The 19,858-nt window shown below is 48.2% G+C and overlaps 2 protein-coding genes across 5 annotated transcripts; one reads left to right on the forward strand and one right to left on the reverse strand.

The window, feature by feature from the left end:
• Positions 1–586: 586 nt before the first annotated feature.
• PSMA7 (proteasome 20S subunit alpha 7) lies at positions 587–5,984 on the forward strand. Its single transcript, XM_038158854.1, has 7 exons — positions 587–742; positions 1,945–2,071; positions 2,859–2,983; positions 4,308–4,430; positions 4,761–4,880; positions 5,411–5,473; positions 5,740–5,984. The coding sequence occupies exons 1-7, from the start codon at positions 647–649 to the stop codon at positions 5,830–5,832; spliced, it is 747 nt and encodes a 248-aa protein (XP_038014782.1). The 5' UTR covers positions 587–646; the 3' UTR covers positions 5,833–5,984.
• A 1,921-nt stretch (positions 5,985–7,905) lies between these two features.
• LSM14B (LSM family member 14B) lies at positions 7,906–19,649 on the reverse strand. Of its 4 annotated transcripts, none has more exons than XM_038158848.1 (10): positions 19,337–19,649; positions 15,106–15,269; positions 14,621–14,756; positions 14,050–14,166; positions 12,090–12,260; positions 11,888–11,965; positions 10,740–10,901; positions 10,415–10,568; positions 9,547–9,726; positions 7,906–9,202 (listed from the first exon to the last, which is right to left on the reverse strand). In XM_038158848.1, the coding sequence occupies exons 1-9, from the start codon at positions 19,620–19,622 to the stop codon at positions 9,555–9,557; spliced, it is 1,440 nt and encodes a 479-aa protein (XP_038014776.1). In that variant the 5' UTR covers positions 19,623–19,649; the 3' UTR covers positions 7,906–9,202; positions 9,547–9,554. The 4 variants fall into 4 exon arrangements, with proteins under 4 accessions (XP_038014776.1, XP_038014775.1, XP_038014780.1 ...); XM_038158847.1 differs by having other exon boundaries at positions 11,888–11,968; XM_038158852.1 differs by lacking the exon at positions 14,050–14,166.
• Positions 19,650–19,858: the final 209 nt, after the last annotated feature.

The raw sequence follows: 19,858 nt of genomic DNA on the forward strand, positions 1-19,858 counted from the left end.
CGCCAAGTGCGCCAGCGCGGGGAGCGGCGCGGGGCCGCCTACGCCAAGTGCGCAGCGCGCGGCCGGCGGGAGCGGGGACGGGGAGCGGCCGGGGCGACAGCGGGGACACGGGGACACGGGGACAGGGATGGAGCACCTCTGCTGCGGGGAAAGCACCTCTGCGGCTGGAGGATCGGGGCTGTTCGGCCTGGCGTCGGGTGACCCGGTTGTGGCTCTCCAGTACCTCAGGGGGACGCACAGCAAGGATGGGGCAGGGCTGTTTGCAAGCGAGTGGAGTGACGGGACAAGGGGAACGGGCTCAAACTGAGAAAGAGAAGGTTTAGGTTTGATATGGGGAGAATCTTCCCTGCGAGGGCGGAGAGGCCCTGGCACGGGGCGCCCAGAGAAGCTGCGGTTGCCCTGTGCCTAGAAACCCGCATGCCGGGGTTGGACGGGGCTGGGAGCAGTCTGGGATGGAGCAAGGTGTCCCTGCCCGTGGCACGGGCTGCTTTTTGGGGTCACTTCGCCCCAAACCCTCCAGGCTTCCCTGCGCCGAGCGCGGGGCGTGCCGGGCGCTGCGCAGCGTGCGCCGAGTGCGTACGCCAAGTGCGCAGCGCAGCGCCCCGCCCCGGCCCGCCCGCATGACGGTGCGGGTTCTGCCGGAGCCATGAGCTACGACCGCGCCATCACCGTCTTCTCCCCGGACGGGCACCTCTTCCAGGTGGAGTACGCGCAGGAGGCGGTCAAGAAGGGCTCCACGGCGGTGAGTCGGCGGCCGCGGGGCTGGGGGGCGGCGGGGCGGAGGGCGGCCCGCGGCGGGGCTGGGCCGCGCTGCGCCCCGGCCTGGCGGGCCCGGGAGGCCGCGGGAGCCGCCGCACCGAGAGCCCGGGGGGCACCGCCGGCCCTGGAGCTGCACTGCCCCGCAGGGATGCAGGCTTGGTCCGTCCGTGCGGATTGCGATATTCTGTGTTTGTGCACGAGGCAGATTCCCTGTGCAGTGGGAACACGCCGGTGAAAGCCCTTAGGAGTCCCCGTTGGTGGCTCCCGGCTTCCAGTTGTCCCAAGCTTTTGCTCAGTGAAAGTTTTATTTCATTTAGGGGAGGAGGAAAAAAGTGTTAATTTGCAATTTTAATCTTATGTTAATTTTAATGTTCTAATGTTAATTTGCAATTTTAGTGATTGTAGTAAGTTCTAGCAATAATAAGTTTTATTTTCAAAAAGCCATAACTGTACTAGTAGTTGTAGTATGATTTAATTGCCATTACCAAAAAAGAGAGTGTACCATCTTTGGAATGGGAATGAATGTAACAAGATTTATCACCAAATAGATTCCTCGTTTTTTTCAGAAATTAAAAATACTGTAAAGGTGGAGATAGCATGCAATATAATCACCCGTCTTGTTGAGTTTAATGTTTTTGGAAACACTTGGAACATGCTGATTCCCATCCCCCTGTAAGAAACAGTGGGAATGAAGGGGAAGGGTCAAGGGGTTTTTTCCTCAGTGATGTTGGCAAAAGTGTATTCAAGGTAGGGATTAGGGCATTAAAGCAGCTGCAGACAGAACATTTTGGCAGCTGTAGCTGTTACTCGGCCTGATCTTGGCCTCGGGCTCTGAGTTGAGCAGTGCCCCTGGACTAGTGGGCTTTTCATGGCTGTGGAAACACTGATGGGGCTGTTGGAGAAAAGCAGTTTGTACGAGGAGCTGGAGTCTGTCTACTGGGAGCCACGGGGATTTAGGTTGGTCTAAACTGATGATGATGAAAGTGCACCCTGAAATGCATTGCCGTTGTTGTTACATCAGTCCTGCCTCTGGGTTGAGTGGGAAATAAAATCCTGACTTCAAGCTGAGGTTATGGTTACAGTGTGAGGGTTTGTGCTTGGTTACTGCTCTTGAGTAAAGTCTGCAGCTGTCAGGATTTTTGGAGCTGGGTTAACTGTTTTACTTCTTCTTTTCATGCACGGAAGGTCGGAGTAAGAGGGAAGGATATTGTTGTCCTTGGTGTGGAGAAGAAGTCAGTGGCAAAGCTGCAGGATGAGAGAACTGTCAGGAAGATCTGTGCTCTGGATGACAATGTCTGCATGGCTTTTGCAGGTACAGTTATTGGGGCACCTTTGGGTGTGTTTATGGAACCTGAGAACACAAGATACGGGGTGTAACTGGCTGAGAACTGTGGGAAGCACGGTATTTCCACAGCAGCTTATTCTTTTTTTTTTTTTTAATAGGTAGAAATAAGAGTGTCAGTGTCAGTAATATTTTTAAGGGGAGATCTGATTTAACTGACTAAAACAACAGGGTTTAGGTTCAGTGTGCAGGAATGAGAGGCTCAGTTCTTTCTCCTGCCTTGCTCCCTTAGCCAGGGTCTGGGATATGTGCAAGGGTGTTCACAAACTTGAGCAAAAATACTTTAATAAAAACAAGGCTGTAAGTGAAAAATGGCAGCATTAGCTAAAATGTAAAATAAGAATTAAATTTCTTGGAAATCTTGTTTCTAAAGAGTCACACTTTTGTCAGCTAACATCATGCTGCTGTAGCCTCAGTAACTAGATGAGGTTTGCTGGGCAGAGGAAACTGGACTGCATGAGGAATAATGTGTGTGAGAATAAGCATGGCAATTAGCTGGAATATGGAATGCTGTTCCTGGTTCAGAACTGTGTGTCACCTAATTCACGGAACATGGAAGCTGTAAACTAAACCCTTTAGTTATTTTTGTGCTTTAACCACTTTCTGCTGCCTTCCAAACGCTCTTGCTGAGCAACCCTGAGAGTTTGAGCTCTGCTTTGATTTTCCCTTGCTGTTGGCACTGACCCCGTGGGCCTTTTAGGGCCAGATTGGTGTCCTGAGGTTTTTCCAGGACTCTGAGGCCACTGTGTCGTTGCAGGGCTGACAGCTGATGCCAGGATCGTCATCAACAGAGCTCGGGTGGAGTGTCAGAGCCACAGGCTCACTGTGGAGGATCCTGTCACCGTGGAGTACATCACACGCTACATTGCCAGCCTGAAACAGGTACCTGGGGCTGCACAGAGCTGCTGAGGATGTGTCCTGGCCTGACAGAGGTGTTCTGTGTGCTCTTGTGTTGGCCTGTGTTATGCATTATGTACACTTAGGTGTGTTCCACGTGGGACTAGAGTGTCACACGTGTGGCATGAACCACACGTTGTGTAGCACGGAATATCTGACACTTCTTCAAGCTGTGCAAATGTCTGTCCTTTGGCTTCACTCCACTTACCTGGTAAAAACCACACTGGGTTTTTATTGGGAATGGAAAAGAATGATTGAGTGCTGTTTGATTTGAGTTTTTTTCCCCCAAGATAAAGCAACTAGTTCTTGTAAGGCCTGCACAGTTCCATGTGTCATGTCATCAGGAACACCCTGCTCATCTCACTCCCAGAACAGTGGGCCTGAGTCACTGTCTTTTCTTCATGGCTCCCGATATCTTTTCCTCCTGCAAAGCCATTGCAGGGATGGCTAAGAGGGGAGCTACAGTATTTATTTGCTACAGTAAATTGCTACAGTATTTAATATGTTTTGTGTTTGATAGTCATGAATTTAAAATGAATTGCAGCATCAAAATATGCCCAGCTGCATTCTGTGAGAAAATTACTCATTTGCCAGTGTATTAAACTGATTTCCAGCCACTAGCAAGAATTAGAGAAAATTTAATTTACTTATGCACAGATGTGCTGGAGCAGTGGTGGTGGTAATAATGTGATTCTTGTAATAATCACTGGTCTGTCAGAGCAAGGCACCCCTTCCAGAGTTTCACTTTGTTCCTTTATCCAATCTCACATTTGTGTCTGTCTTGCTGGCACATTCACCATTTCTCTCACCCCGTTGCAAACACACCTGGCCCAGCTCCTGCTGCCGTGGTGCTGTGGGTGTGAGCCCTCCCCTGCCCCTGTGTGTGTGGCAGTGACTTTGCAGGCAGTGTCCCAGGAGGGCTGTGACATGGCCACAGTGTAACCTGCTTACAGCAGGAGCTGCCATGATTTCCTGTGCAATCAGTGCAGATCATTGGTGAAAACTGTTCGTACCTCGTGGTATTTTTTTGGCACGCTGGGGCTTGCAGACCTGGCTCTGGCTGCCTCAGCACCACTCAGCAGGTGGGGAGGTGCTTCTGGAAGCTGTAACCAGGTGTGGGAACAGGGTTGGACAGGAACCACCTCTCACCTGCCTGCTGTAGGGGCTCCACGAGATACAGAGTCCTGACTAATGGAGAGAGCCAGCTAAAAGCATTTCTGTGGCTCTTGTGGTTGTAACTGCTCCAGAGTCTGCTTTGCAGCCTAGAAATGTGTTGAGAGCTGCCTGAGAGTGTGTCCTTTGTGCTCAGAGGTACACGCAGAGCAACGGCCGCAGGCCCTTTGGCATCTCCGCCCTCATCGTGGGCTTCGACTTCGACGGGACCCCACGGCTGTACCAGACTGACCCCTCTGGCACCTACCATGCTTGGAAGGTGAGTGGGAAATGGAGTATTTGTGGGTTAGTGTCTCCTTTAAAGTGGCATTGGGACAGAGGAGATCTCGCTGGCTGGATGGTGCTGTCTCACAGCTGCAAAAATCCTTAATGATCCAATGTGCTAAGAGTGGCCATCTGCAGTTCCGCTTTCCTTGGGAAGTCTTGTCCTGCTTTCAAAAAAAACCCCAAACCAGCCTACCTGTGCCAGATAACTGTCACTGTGTGTGACAGATGATGCAGTTGTACAACTTTGTGTTTCTTTCTTACTCTGCAAATGAAATCTTTTCTAAAGTCCCGTTCATTTTCTTTTTCCCCTTAATGTTTCCAGGCTAATGCCATTGGCAGAGGAGCCAAATCTGTGCGTGAGTTCCTGGAGAAAAACTACACTGATGAGGCCATTGAAACGGATGATCTGACTATTAAACTTGTCATCAAGGCCCTCCTTGAGGTGAGGCTGTTCCACATCTCCTCTGTGGCTTTTCACTGTCAGATTCACTTCTTAGATGTGAATATGGGAAAATATTTGTGGATGTCCCAAGGAAATACTGCAGAGTATGTCTGAGGGCTGTTTACTGTAGGCTGTGGGTGTTGGATTGAATTCAAGATTCAGAATATTTGGGGTAACAATTTCCAGTTTACACAGAACTTAGCTGTAGCTCTGGGGAGGAATACAGACTTCAGGTCTGGGTGTTAAACAAATGCACCAGAGATGTGCTAAAGCACATACTGAATATTTTTTTTTTTTTGATTGAAGTTTAAGATACAGAAAATAGCTCAAGTCAGTTGGTGGGGCTGAGGTGTTCTCCAGCTGCCTGGAGCACTGGCATCACTGTGAAGACCCTTTTGAGAGTTAGTGCTTAAGAGCTAAGGAGTAAAATACACCCCATCCGTATCTATTCTCCTTCTAAGGAGACCTGAGAGGGGTTTGTTGGAGTGAATTCCTGGCCAGGCTCCTAAAGCTTCCTCTGCCTCATGCAGGTGGTGCAGTCTGGTGGGAAGAACATCGAGCTGGCGGTCATGAGACGGGAGCAGCCACTGAAGGTGAGGCTGTTGTTTGTTTCTCTCCCCTTGAGCCCTGTCCTTGATGATCTGATACTGTCCTTGTTGATCAGCCTGCACTTAATCTCACATTTTGCACTGACAAATACTTCAGTTTGTTCTTAGTGGCCAAGGAATGTTGTTGTGTCTGCAGCAGGTACCTGCTTCCAGATAAACAGCAGTTCTTCCCATGGCAGAGCTAGAATCGCTTCCATGAATGTCTCTTAAGTTTATTGGTATCCTGAGGGTCACCCATGTTTCTGTTTTAGATCCTAAACCCTGAAGAAATTGAAAAGTATGTGGCTGAAATTGAAAAGGAAAAGGAAGAAAATGAAAAGAAAAAGCAGAAGAAAACATCATGATGAATGAAATGCACCCGCTTAGCTGCTTCTTTTTAATTCGAGTGATGGGTTATTCTGTATAGACATGTAGGCATTCCAGTTACTCATACTGTGCTCTCTTGAGATCTACAATAAACCTACTGATTTTTTTTTAAAGCCGTTATTTAAAAAAACCCTATCTGTTCCTTGGATTTTAATTACCCAGGATGATCTGGTTGGCTACAGAACAGCAGCAGTGACCCATTAAAGGACAGAGACTTTGCTTGCATTTTTTCCCTGGACACTTCACTTGGTTTAATGGTTCTTTTCTGCACTCTCTCAGCATGTCCCTGTTTTCTTTGTTTTTTTGGTTTTTTTTTACCTTAAGCAGTTGTCTTGGGGGTTGTATTATTGTCTCAACATATATGGAGTTGGGGTTTTTATTCCCTAATGGGCATCTTTCCAGGTGAAAAAGCTGGGCCTGGCTTGCAGCAGCCTGTGACAGCAGGTGTGTGCTTTACTGCTACAGGACAGACAGGGGGGTTGTGTTTTGGGGGTCAGCATGAGAATGTGCTGCTGCAAGCACATGCTCATGGCAGAGGTTCCAAGTCTGGGTCAGAGTAAAGCAGTGCTGGTGTGGTTCCTGGGAGGGATTTATGCACCAGGAGCTAAACAATAACTATGGAAAATGTTACATACAGCAGGGTTGTACCTCCTCCACTTTCTCCTCTGGTATTTGCCCTCACAGGCTTCCTCTCCACCTCTTACCCCAGGAGTTGGTTTGAGCTGTTTCCTCATTTCAGAGGAGCCTCAGGCCCCTCCCCACCTGAGCTCACACTCTCAAGTCTCAGTGCTTGAAGCAATAGGAAGAGGTGCTCCTTTATGGTAAAAGTTTCCCCATTTGTATCCACCAGGTGGGTAGAACCAAAGTGCCCTTGGAAGCAGCTCTTCAGTCTGGCACCGTGTGACAGGGGCAGAGCAGGACTGGGGTGGCAGCAGGCACAGCAAGGATTGAATGTGACCCAGGAGCAGCTCTGGCACTCAAGCCCCTGCTCAGGACACCAGGGAGCTCCAGAGCAGGGATGCTCCAGGCAGCAGAGCCCAGTGCTGGGCTCTCACAGCCAGGAGCTGTTCACAGGGAAATGCTGCCCAGCAGCGTGGGCAGAGGATCCCACAGGAGTCAAGGACAGGGAAGCAGCAGTGCTGCTGCTGCTGCTCAGGGACACATCAGACCACAGGAGCCAGAGGAATCATGCTCCTGGAGCACCAGGGTAATTTATCAGCCCTGGGGCTGGAACAATGAGGTGAAAAAAGCTGCACTTGGTTCCCTGCTCAAGTCACAATTGTTCCCACAGACACAGAATTTTCCATGGGGAAGCTGACAGGGCTGCAGGTGAGCCCCCAGTGCTCCTGGGGAAGAAGGGCTCACAGGTAACAAGCCCTGGGGCTGAGCCACAGCCACCAGTCAGTTCCCTCTGCTCCTGGACAGCAGGAACCAGGCCAGCAGCTGGCTCAGAGGCTGGGACACAAACTTGAGCAGTGTCAAGGATGTGCTTATGCCTGGGATCTGAAGCTTTACTGTGGAAACAAGGGAATTGATCCCACTCAACTGAAAAAGCACAGCTAGGTGTGAATAATGGGGATTACACAGGAGCAGTGAGGATTTCCCCTCCCATCCTCTGCCAGGGCAGTGCAATTCCATCTCCACACTTAGCGCCACAGAGGCTGCTTTTCCAGCAGGAAAAGCAGAGGCAGAGCAGCTCTCAGTGAGCTGTTTCAGTGCACCCCAGCTCAGAGGTGTGAGCCAGGGCCTGCAGCAGCAGCACTGGCTCCTGGGGAACCCCACCAGCCCCGGGCCTCCTCTGCAAGACAGGAGTGACATAACCCTCATTAAACTGAGTTCCAGCACGGGAACCAGGGCAACAGTGCAGTGTGCAGTGCCTGGATTTGGGCGTTTCAGCCTTTTTCCAATACTGTGTAACACTCCCGGGTTTGCCAGAGCTCTGCAGCCAGGTTTTCTGCAGCTTGGATGGGAGCCCTGCAAGGACAGGTGCCAGAGGAGGTGTAGGGAGTGATGTTATGGAGCTATGTACAGAACAGAGGTGGAGGGAAACATTAAACATTTACATGTTTATTATAATTACAATTTACATTACTCCAAAGAGCAGCCCCACTGCTATGTTCTAATTCTCAGCAATAAAGTCCTACAAAAATAAATCCAAGCTTTTACAGTAACCTAGGTCAATGCATAACTAAAAAAACTTGAGCTATGTAAGGGGTTCAGTCATCAAGGTGCTTTTTCAACAAAATTCCCTACCAACCAAAAACAGGACACATGCCTATAGCAATTTAACCCACTTATTTCATGCAAACAAAGGTAACCCTCCCTCCCAGCCCTCTCCCCACATACAGATTTTTAAAAACAAAAGAAAAACAACTAAACTATTTACAGTATGGGGGTATAGAGGAAAGAAATTAAACATGCCCATCTGTTAAGCTTCATTATATGGTCTCCCATCCCTAGTTGAATGAAAACATTCCAAAGAGTTCCACCACAGTCTACAGAGTACAGAGAACTGTTTGCATTTGGTGCTGCCTCCAGCGAGGTACAAACCGAGGCAAACAAGTCAGAGCTTCAGGTCTCCTTCCCAGACAGTCACTACTGCCAAAAACTCTGCACGTGAGTGGGGACAGTCACTGCTCCCATCCCACATGGTGTCCCCACGCTCCGGCCAGGAGCTCCAAGCCCCAGGCAGTCCCAGCACCCTTCAGCTCAAGGCAGAGCCACGGTCCTGTGGTACCTCCAGCCCAGCAGCAGCCCACAAACAGCTGTACAGTCAGAAACACTACTACATGATCAACACTCCAGTATTCCCAAGTGACAATATACACAACTCCTCAGCACCAGGAATCCATTTCTCCAGATACCAAGTGCTACTTCACACCTGCTGCCAAGATCCGTGAGAGACCAGCAGCACCAAAGGATCCATTTGGTTACTCAGAACAAACAAATTATAGCTGGTTTATTTCAAGTGAGCTTTGGTTCCGTGTTACAACAGCATGATTTCTCTTCTCCAGGGTTCAGAAAAGGAGTCTGACTTTGAGCTTAGACTATAGCAGCCTTGAGAGACCCAGAAAGAAGAACCGTGTAAGTTAGTCTGCACTTGAAAAACACAAACAAAAAGAAAAGACACCCTGAAGAAGGTACCCCTGAACACATTCCCTCTTCCAAAAAATATTCCAGCAGACAGTGGCTGGTCCAAAGTAAGTCCAAAATATAAGCAGTAGTACATGAAATTCTGTCACTTGAGCTGAGACAGTAAACAATATGAACCATTTTCCCACGTTAGTGCAGCAGTTGGTTGTTTTCTTTTTATATACAGTTTCATCTTCTCAGGAGAGATGTTTGAACCTATTCAGAAAAAAGGTAGAATTAGATTTGATATTATGGAGTTCTTCTCCCAAGAAGAGAAATAGCAAAGCTCACATCCCTGTGTCAGCTGAAATGATTAGTTAGAAACCAAAAGCTGCTTGCTTGGGCTGAGCCTTTTCACAGACAGGTGAGACCAAGAAATCAACATGTCAAACCACCCCTATCTCCTTCTACACTTTAGAAACATCAATCAGATCCAATAAGGAACAATTCTTGATATATCCTGAGACTGGAGGGCGAAACAGACTGCACAGACAGTTCAGACAAGGAGTAAGACACAAACCTGGCTCAGAGAGAGTATTTACTCTTGCTAGAGCACTTGCCTCTGAAGTTACACTCTGCCAGTACCAGCTCTGTGAGTGGTTTGGTTTCTCCTTGCTGCTCCACTCCCCCTTCCACCTCGAAATCCACCTCGAAAGCTGCGGCCACGAAGGAACCGTCCGGACACCCCGAACGTCTCTGTGTTGAGCTTCCTTTCCTCAGCCCACGTGGTGCGCCTGGAACTGAGCAAGGCTGAGTTCAGCTTCCACACAAACATTAAAGAACCACCAGTTCACTCAGAGAGGAAGCCTCAAACCCCTGGTTTTGTTGAGCTGCACTGCAACAAGCAGCAGCTGCAGTGAACCTGCTCTAACCCATCCCTTCTGCAGCCACACCACAGAGCCAAGGGAACCCCCCGTGCTGACACCAAAGGGATGTCTCATTTCTCCAGGCACTTGACAGCATCAGTGGTGGCAGTGAAAGCTGAAGCTTTCCCTTCATATTCCCAACATTTAGCCTAAAGCATTTCCACAGCCAGAGCTGACCTCTGTGCCCCACCTCCAGGCTTAGCTCGCTCCTGTCTGCCAGCTGCGCCTTCAGTACAGCATGACCCTGATGCCTCCTCTCCCACAAGCCAGATAAGGAATTTGTTTAAAATCAATGGGTTCAAAGTGAGTACTGGGAAACAGAAATGGAAACTCCTCTATCATAGTTTAGGCAAGTGTATCATATCAGCTGAAATGCTTTCTGTTTGATTCCACTGCATAAAGCTTGGTTCACTTCACTTGTGAGCCACCAAATGCATCGCAACATTCCCTGTCTAAACTCTATTCTAAAATTTTAAAATAATTAAACCATGTCACATAGATTACATCTGAAATTTTATGCCTAAAATTCCATTTTAAAACCAAGGTTTTAAAAAACACTCACCTAGATTTCAGTTCTGAAGAAATGTTGTCAAAGAAAGACTTGGATTTATCATAATAGCAGTTGGGGCCCAGCAGGTCCTCCTCTGCATTACCATCATTGTTTTGGGTTGCCACTCCAGGGTCCCCTTTTTCTTCCCCCGTCTCTGCTTTGTCATCTGAAGATAATGAAATGTATTACACCTCCTTGAGGCACACACTGCAGAGCCATCTGTTCTCTTGCTCCCTCAAACAAGATTTGAGAGGTAATCATGCAGTTTCTCAAAACCAGTTTGTCTATGCAGTGTTTACTACTAGCTCAGCAATTCATATTTAATAAAGACACAAACCTCTAAAGTTTAGTTTCTTCTTGAATTCTTTATCAAGCTCTTCTCTGTTGAATTGTGCATTTGCACTTTCAAAGTCAAAGTCACCTTCAAACTTTATTGTATTTTCCTTCACAGTAGTTGGTCTGTTTTGTCCTCTAGAACGGTTTCTGGTTCTCCTGTTTCCTGAAAGCAGGAGAGTTTAAACACTTGGTAACGCACAGGGAGGTTACGTGGCTTGCTCAAGACCAGAGGAAACCAGGGATAGAACTCAGGAGTTTCTGGCTTCCAGTCCTGTGGTTAGGCCACACCTCTTTGAAAGCAACTTCTGATTTTGGCTGTAGAAGACACATTACAGCAACACTTTAACTTTCTGAGCAGCATTCCTGGATGTCAGTCTTACCACTAAGAGTGCACCCAACTTCCCTTCCAGCGTGCAGAGAGGAAGCCAGAACAAGCACTACAGCAAGAAAAGCTGAGGGAGGTGGGGAAAATTATCTGTCTGCTCTTCACCTGCAAACACAGCACTGTAATTAGCCTAAAACCCATCCTGATGGCAAAGAGGAGGTCTCAGAAAATCCAGCAAAAGACTCATCTACCCACAAAGGGAGCTTGTACTCTGTCTAGTTTCTGGTTTCCAACCGAGATGCTATCCACTGCTTTTTGGAAAAGCTGTAACCCATTCTACACACTAATAATTTGAAGACCTGAGAGTCTGAAGTGTTGTTTCCTGTCCTTTCTCATTTTATTTGGGCAGAAACCTCTTTGAATGTCACTTTTTTCTGGCCCATGCTTGTACTGCCACTTTGAAGTAAGAATTCTGCTCTATGGAGGTGAGTGTTCCATAGCTCCTCTCTGTTATAAAAGCTCTGGAAAGTCTCAAACAGGCTGCCTCTCCCAGTAAATATACTTGAGGTTTCAGAGAAATCCAGTTGCTGCTGCCAAGTCACAGCATTGATTTTTATGACATACCTGCGACTTTCTAGAAAAGGCGCTAGAACTCTGTCCCTGGAATGTTCTGAACTTCTGCGACTCCAGAAGCTGTTTTGTTAGGGAAACATCTCTGGATGCCCAAAGCTTTCTCCCAGTCTTCTGTCAGTTAATCCTTCACTGAAGTTAACACCACTTGCCTTCACAGGCTGTTGAGACTGCTTAGCGTCAGCTTAACCTACCCGATCTTCTCCTTTGAGGTCTTCTGTTTTCATCATTCACCTGTCCTTGGGTTTGCACAGGTGCTGCCTGAACTGTATCTACTGAACAAGAAGGATAAACTTTAAAGGAGCACAAGAACAATCCCCAGGCAGCTCAGGGTTGCAGTGCACCTTGGAAGGCTGCTCCAGCCCAGCGCTCGGGGCTGAAGCGGGGCGTACGTACCGCTCGCTTTGCTGTTGGCCTGCGGGACCTGCCGGGCGCTGCGCGGGATCCCCGGAGTCACCTTCACTGGGGGCAGCTTTTGGGAGTTCACGCTGTCAACTGGGCCAGTCTGGACAGCCTGCTCTACCATGGGGCTTTTGCGGACTGGGTGAACAGAAGGAAAGCCAGCACCTGGAAAAAATCCCAATGACTAAGTGCCTCTCAGAAAATGAGCCAACACCATTCAAACCCTGCCCACTCTTCTAGGGAGAAACAGTTTGGTCAAGAATGACTCAAAGCCTTGAGTGTGCATCTTTACAGGCTAAGTTTGAGTGGCACCAGGTAAGGCACCACTGCCATACAAGTCATGGCTCTCACATCCAGAGCCTCAGTTTCAGGAAATATACCCATATATTTCTTAAATCAAGTTAGACAAACATTAACAACCAAGCCAAGTCAGTCACTTAGACAGTTTATACCAAAATCTAATTTCTACATTATGCAGGATTTTACTTTACATGATAACTTTAAATCTGAAACAAAAATTCACCATTTTGAAACTGCTCAAAGTTACCCCACTCTGTCAAAAAGGTTTTGCAACAAAAGCTTAAGCACCTCAGCTATATCCCCTTTTGTAAGCCGCTTTTAGAAGTCCTTCAACTTCATTGCTTATTGTTAGAGCTTTCAGACAAAGAAAACCTGAAACCAGACCAGGATCTCAAAGTTACCCTTTTAAATTCCTTCTTGGTCAAGGCCAAAGTGTTACCAAGACTTCTGTTGCTCTTCCATCCAGGCTTATTTATTCACACTACAAAACATGTAAATACTTTTCATGGTTTGGTATACCTTACACCAATTATATTAAAAAGTGACAGTCTTCAGTACTCAGAAGAAAAACTGCATTCTAGGTTTAATTAGAAGGTTTGGAGTACTACAGGTTCATGAAGTTATGCATAAGAACTGCTTGGAAGCAAACTTTAACTGAATATATTAAAAGAGCAAGAAAAGTGAAAAGCTGAAGAGTTCACACAAACCAAGCCACTGACACTTCTGGGTCACCCAAGTCCAACATGAGATATACCCAGTAGGTTACATCATGCAGGTTCCCAGTTAATGTACACCTGGAAAACTTGCAAGGAAGACAGACATATCCTAAGGATTACTGAGTAGGACAAAGCTGATGTGCAAGTTTAACATGAGAAAGTTTCAAAGCTTAGCCAGAGTATTGAGAAACTATGTACAGATAGATGGCCAAAAGCAGAGAGTAAGTAAAAAGCTTCATGCCAACACAAGCATACATGCTGAAGCTAAAACCAGATGAAACTAATTATCATGTTTAAATGCAGGCTGCACCTGGTCACCCTGCTCTGAGGAAGGTCAGTCTGGTATCTCAACTCAACCTTCTCTAAAGGTTTTACACATAGATGCAAGCACCCAGAACCATGTTATCTCTGCTACTCAGGAACCGCTTACTGTTAGTCATGCTTTGCTAACGGGGAGTCTGGACAGGGTACAATGCCCCATCATGCATGAAATCTACCCTGATGTTTCCTCGATTACAGAAAATACAACTGAATTTCTGATCAGCCTAAGTGTCCAACCACAAGGCCACCCACAACTGAAGCAGTGTGCTTCTTTTTCCAGGAAGGGCTGATCAATTCCTCACCCAAACCCTATGGTGACACATGTTCCTGGACAGGATGCAGCACATGAGCATCTCTAAACTTCATCCTTCTCCTGATACTTACACAAGAGGATCCACTGTCCTGGACTTTTCCTTTCTCCTGTCTCTCTAATTGATACTTCCAGGACAGGAGCAATCACGCTTCACGTAATGAAAGGCAAAAAAAAGCTGAGAACAAACTAGTTCTACTGGCATTACCCATATAAGCACTATCATTCTAGGAGGGGTTAACAAGAACAGTGTTTGCAAGTGCCATGCAGTTCTTCCAAATATTTGGAGTCCTCAAACTGCTGTTACCCTTGGAAGAGAGCTGATGGGGCTCTGAAGACATGTCAGGCTCTGAAACAGGTTGTGGAGACGGAGAAGAACTAGGGCTGGAAGCAGCTGCTGATGCTGGAGGGCTTACCAATTTCTCTAAAGAGATAGAGGGAAGAAGAGAGAGCAGATACATGGATAAGATACAAGGTAGTGAAACATCTGCAGGACTTGGAAAGAGATACAAGATTCTCTAGAACAGCATTAGAGCAGCTTATTTACAGTCCTCTCTGGAAATACAAGTCCTTTTTACATGTGATGTGAGGTGTGTTAGGTTAGAAATTAACTGGCCTCAACTGTCTGTATTCCCATTAATTTCAGAAAGAAACTTCAGCTATTAAGTTTGTTTCTTTCGTGTGTGTGTGTGTGCACATGCAAGTGAAACATAGGCCTCCTTGCAGTAAAACCATTGCACAAAGTTGTGAGCTGCTTATTCACTGCTCCTTGCAGCCTGACATTGGCAAGGAGTTTGGTGTTAGTTACTGTTATTTGCTTTCACAGCAGCTGCATACAAGACCATCCCTCTATTCTAGCAAGTAAAGTTTGTACTTACCTAAACCTAATGAAGCTGCATACTGCTGGCTAAGCAAAGAGCTGGCAGCAAGCTGGCTGTAAGGTGGCATACCTCTAAACGGGCTGTAAGGCACATGTGGCTGAAAGGATGATGTAGAGGCAGAGCCCAGTGAAGACTGTAACAAGACAAAGCACATTTCCATTTACAGTGTCCAGTAGTCAATTTGCTTTGGCAGTGATGCTTTACTTCATGTACAGCATTACTAAATCTTAAGTAAATTCTGAGAAGGGTTAGTTTACCTCTGTATGATTTTCCTGCATTCTCAGCTAGCTCTGGCTTTTGTTGACTGAAGTCTTAATGCTGCTGCTACTTTAAACATTACAACAAAATTCAGGATGCTTTAAATAATCTGAAGATTCCTGGAGACACTGATTGCTTTCACTCCTCTAAGTTTTTACCAAAATGCAGTCCTTTGACACCAATGTTTTATCTCAGCTTTTCATCAACACTTCAGGCTAACTTACTTGGACAATGGCGGGATCTTGTGGCAGAGTATGCTGAGCTTTTGGAGGTTCACAGACAGTGATGTCTTTGATGTCACTTCCTCGAAAAATAATATACTCATAGATTTCTTCTCTGGGAGGAGCCGGTCTGTCCGTGGGCCGGTCCTCGGTCCCGAAGGATCGCACTGGAGCGTGGAAACGGTGACATTAGTGCAGTACTGCCAGGGCAGCACTGGGCAAGCTCACATTCATGCAATTAAAAAGTACTCCTTCAACACTTGCCATTTGTAACAACAACAACAGCTACTTCCAGAACCCTCAATCTCCTTCTCACAAACATCTGCTCCCTCAAATGCCAACTTTTTCAGCAGCCTGTGTAAACAGTTTTGTTTACATCAAGCTGTGAAGGTAAAGACCATAGACCAGCTGGAGTGAAGAATCCTACTCCAAACCCAAGGACTTCCCCACAGTGCTGTACTCTCCTTCCCTCCCCAGCAGCTGTCCTATGCAGGCATTCGGCTCCAGACAACTGCACCACACCACAGGGGAGGCCCCTGGAGCAGCAGGGGGAAATCTCAGAAGGCTTTAGAGCTCAAATCTGCACCTTTGGTTTCATACATTTATTATGCAGATAGAGGTGGTTTTATCCATGACAAAAACTTTCTATTAAAATTCCCTCTCTACTCCAATGTCACTATTTTTATGATTAATGTGACTACAAAGCAAGCCATCAGTGATAAATCCAAGTGCTTAGGGAGGCCTTACTGAGTGCCAGCTACCAGAATACTTGAATGGACACTAAGCAACAGTGTCACACATCAGAGTGGGAAAAAAATAAAGACTTCAGCTGACTGTGGCAACTACTAGGTAGAAGCATAAATTCATTTGAGCCATTAAGGAAGAAGAGGTCAGACTGAATTATTGGCACAGGAAAACAGATAGCACAGTTACATCACTGTGGCACTGACAGGTAAAAGCTTGAAATTTCAGCCACAAGTTACAGAAACTTCCAAGTTCACTGGTGTGGCTGCTTTCTGCCTTTGAGAGGCACTCCCAGCTCAGATGAGTACCAGCACATTCTGGCTTGATGCACGTTTTCTGCCAATGGAAGAACTCTGTATTGGAGTTCCCTCAATTGCTTCTAACAGGTTATCACAGAGGCACTGAAACCCCTCCACCAGGACATGCCACTCTTCCTGTCACACAGATGGGGGCACCACATCCTCCCAGGAACAAGAGCACCAAAAGTGGATGCACTGAGCATCCCTGGCACACCATGCTGCTCCTAACTTACAAGGAGTATTGGCAGTTGTAGGCAGGGATACTCAAGAGCCCTCCTCCAGGGTGTATGCAGGTGGCTCACCTCACACCAGGCAGCACTGAGTGCCACAAATGGCCATCACCCCTGTCAACACACAGGTGAGCTCCCAAGGAGCAGGTGAATGCCAGAATGTCCCTATCACACTGCTCAGCACCTCAGTTTGCACCCTACAGGAAGGGGATTTTCACTGGTACAAGGACAAGCTGTCAGTCACTTCCTTTCAGTGGCCATCTTCCATGAGTTCCTAGGGTAAATAACCTCTCCAAGTTATTTTAGATCTCCAGCTGCTGTTTGATCATATTACAGCTGTAACCCAGTCAACCAGAAGCAGATTATAAACTGTAAGCAATGCTTGTAGCCTTTTGGACATGAACTGTACCACTGATCTCTCAGTTCAAAATTAGATTATTACAGCTCATGGCAAGATGTACTAAAGGTATCCAGGGCTCCTGCAGGATTCCACAGCTAGCTTGGAAAGCACCATGAGCAGCCCATTATCTTCCACATGGACAAACACATGACCTGCAAAGCCCAAAGCTGCCCAGGCAGCCTTGCAGTTGGCTGGTCCCAAGGTTCCCAACAAGGAAGGTGGAAAGCCAAGTCCTTGTTGTAGACAAAACAGGGCTGTAGGAGTTGAGCTTGCCTGTCCCTGCACCTCAGGTGTTTAACTGTTTCTGGCACAGCACAAAGTGCAGCTTAAAGTTCCTGTGGAGGTGGGAAGGGTTGTCTCCCATGAAGTTGCTGACTATTGCTTACAGATGAACAGAAAATCAATCCCACAACACTGCAGGCTCCTGGCTTATAACACAGTTCCTACTCGTGTAGGGCTGTTGAGTTTAAGCTCTGAAGGGGCAGAAAGCACACCAAGACTGACTGGAAAGCAGAGCTGACATGGATATTTTTTGTTCAAAAACTCCAATTTCTTCAGACTGCTACTTAAGGGGGAGTAAGTTCCTGACAAGACAGCAGTGGGCTTAAACTTCCTTTGTTTGCAATTTAAGTTTAGCCTCTAACAAAACAGACAGCTCTCTTGCCATGATTAATTAAGCCCATGGAGTCTCCAGTATTTACGATTCTGTGCATGTAGTGAAGTTAAACAAATATAAATCAATTGAAGTCAGCCTGGCTTCAAGCGAGAGGCTGAACCAGATTTCTTCCCGAGGTCTCTAATTTTTCTTTATGAATGATAGAACTAAAGAGAATGGCACTTGTATTGCACATGGAAGTGTTTAAACAGTGGCATCCGGGGTTTAACAACAATTTACCTGCAGTCTGGACAACTTCAACACCATGTCAGTAATTCACAGCCCTTCTAAAGCTTCAGAGATCGAGTGTTTTAAACCACTGACACCACACACCGGGCTGATACTGCCGAGACCAACTTCAACATTGTTGCTACATTTGTAATTCTGACACTAATTTTGCTTTGCTATAAAGTCTCTAAATTTGAAAAACAGGCTCTGAGCTACAATGAAAAGCAGGGTTTGCGATGTAAAGTTTATAGAGCAGCTCTTCAGGTGGAGAAAAAATGTATGCCCCACCTAATGCAACAACCACTTCTTAGGCATTCCAGTTCATCTAAACTGAACACTGAGAGACCAATAAATACAAGAACTGCCAGAAATCTTATCCAGAGCACATACTTACTCACATCATAAAGCACTTTATTCACACATGCCTTTGAAACACACCAGCTCGGAAGAAGCAAGTGCTATGTGTAAGGCAGGACTACGTGAGGAACCATTTCTACTTGCTGCTGGGTCAAGGTGAAGACCTTCCTGCACCTACAGGAAAGGAACTGCATCGCTCCAGCAATCTCTCAAGTACTTTGAGTCCAGCACTAACACAAACAGCTCCATTTGTGCATTTAAATAAACGGCTACATTCCTAGAGAAAAAGTGAATTTGAGAGAACTTACACCCATTAGAGTGTTTTCTGAAGTTAAAAATGTCAAATAATGTCCAGCATCCTATAAACATCATTATGCAGGGTAAACACTGGGGCACAGGCTGCCTTGAGGGTAGTTGTGAATCTGGCAAGTCAGTGCCTCCTGCCAGCAAGCAGCCTTTCAAAACAAAAGGTGTTTGTTTTGGGGACAACCCTGACGGCTGGCTGCAGGCTATGAAGAACGTGTGAACCTCCCAGAACAACGAAGGACAAAACTCAGGGAAAGAAAACGCCGATGCACATTAGCTGAAGTAGCCAAGATGGACTTGAAAAGCAGTACAGGAGTAAGTTGAGGGACTAAACAAGACAGAACAGGCTGTACTGAGATAAAATACAGGAGTTCCCAGCACAGGTGACAACTGAACCCAAATGACACTGTTTCAAAGATAATGATCAGTATTTCTACAGGGAAACAAAATGTGAAGCCTCGCTGAAGAGCCAGCAAGGTCGGCGAGCCAGACCCACGTGCAGGTGGCCCACAGCTCTCTGTGCAGCAGCTCCCACCCTCCTCACCTGAGCAGAGTCCAGTTATCGATCACGGAAGGAACAAAGACACAACAACAGCAACTGTTTCCCTCAGCGCCGGCCTGGGGCCCTTCTCGAGCCGAACACCAGCACACAGCCGGGCACAGCCGAGCGAGGGGAACCGAACCACGCACAGCGATGCCGAGCGTCACCTCCCCGCTTCTGACAATGGCAAGGGGAGCCGGCGCTGCCGGCAGCGCTCCTGCCCGGGAGCTCCCGGGGAGAGCCGAGGGCTGCTCAGCATCCCGGGCCCTGCCCGCCCCTCCGGCGCGGCCGCTGTCAGTGCTGACTCACGGAGAGCAGCAGCGCTCCGGACCCGGGGCTCCAGCCCCGCCGCAGCCCCGCGGGGCGGGCGGGCCCCGGGCGCGCTCATTGTTCGCGGCACGGCGGCCCCCGCCGCGTCCCCTCAGCCAGCGCCGGCCTAGGCCCGCCCGCGCCCCCCACAGGGCCCCGCCTCACCCTTGGCCAGCGCCACGGTGGAGTTCTCGGTGTCGATGGTGTAGAGGATGCCCTCATAGCGGATCTGCGCCTTGGAGATCAGGCTGATCTTGCTGCCGATGTAGGGGGTCCCCGAGCTCATGGCGGCGGCGGAGCCGGGGGAGGGGAGGGGGGTCCCGGAGGCGCGCGGAGCCGCCGCGCCGCCCACGCGCACTGCGGAGCCGGGACCCCGCCGCGCGCGCCTTATATAGGGCGGAGGGAGACGGGCCGGGGGGAGGCGGTGGGGGCGTGATGCGTTACCGCGCATGCGCCGCGCGCTATTGACCAGACGGGAGAGACGGGGTCAGACGGGGAGGGGCGGAGGGGGGAACACCCGGGGCCTGCGTCACGTGACCAGCGCGGGCGAGGGTGCCACGTGCGCCGTGGGGCGGGGCGGGGCCAGGCGGGAGCGCGCGCGCTTGGCTTCCCGCGCTGCCGCGGCTGAGGGGAGCGCGCGGGGAGCGAAGGGGGGGGGCTGAGGGCGGCTCTGTGACACTGAGGCTG

The sequence above is a fragment of the Motacilla alba genome, chromosome 20, assembly GCF_015832195.1.
Source record: "Motacilla alba alba isolate MOTALB_02 chromosome 20, Motacilla_alba_V1.0_pri, whole genome shotgun sequence".
Taxonomy (NCBI): Eukaryota; Metazoa; Chordata; class Aves; order Passeriformes; family Motacillidae; genus Motacilla; species Motacilla alba.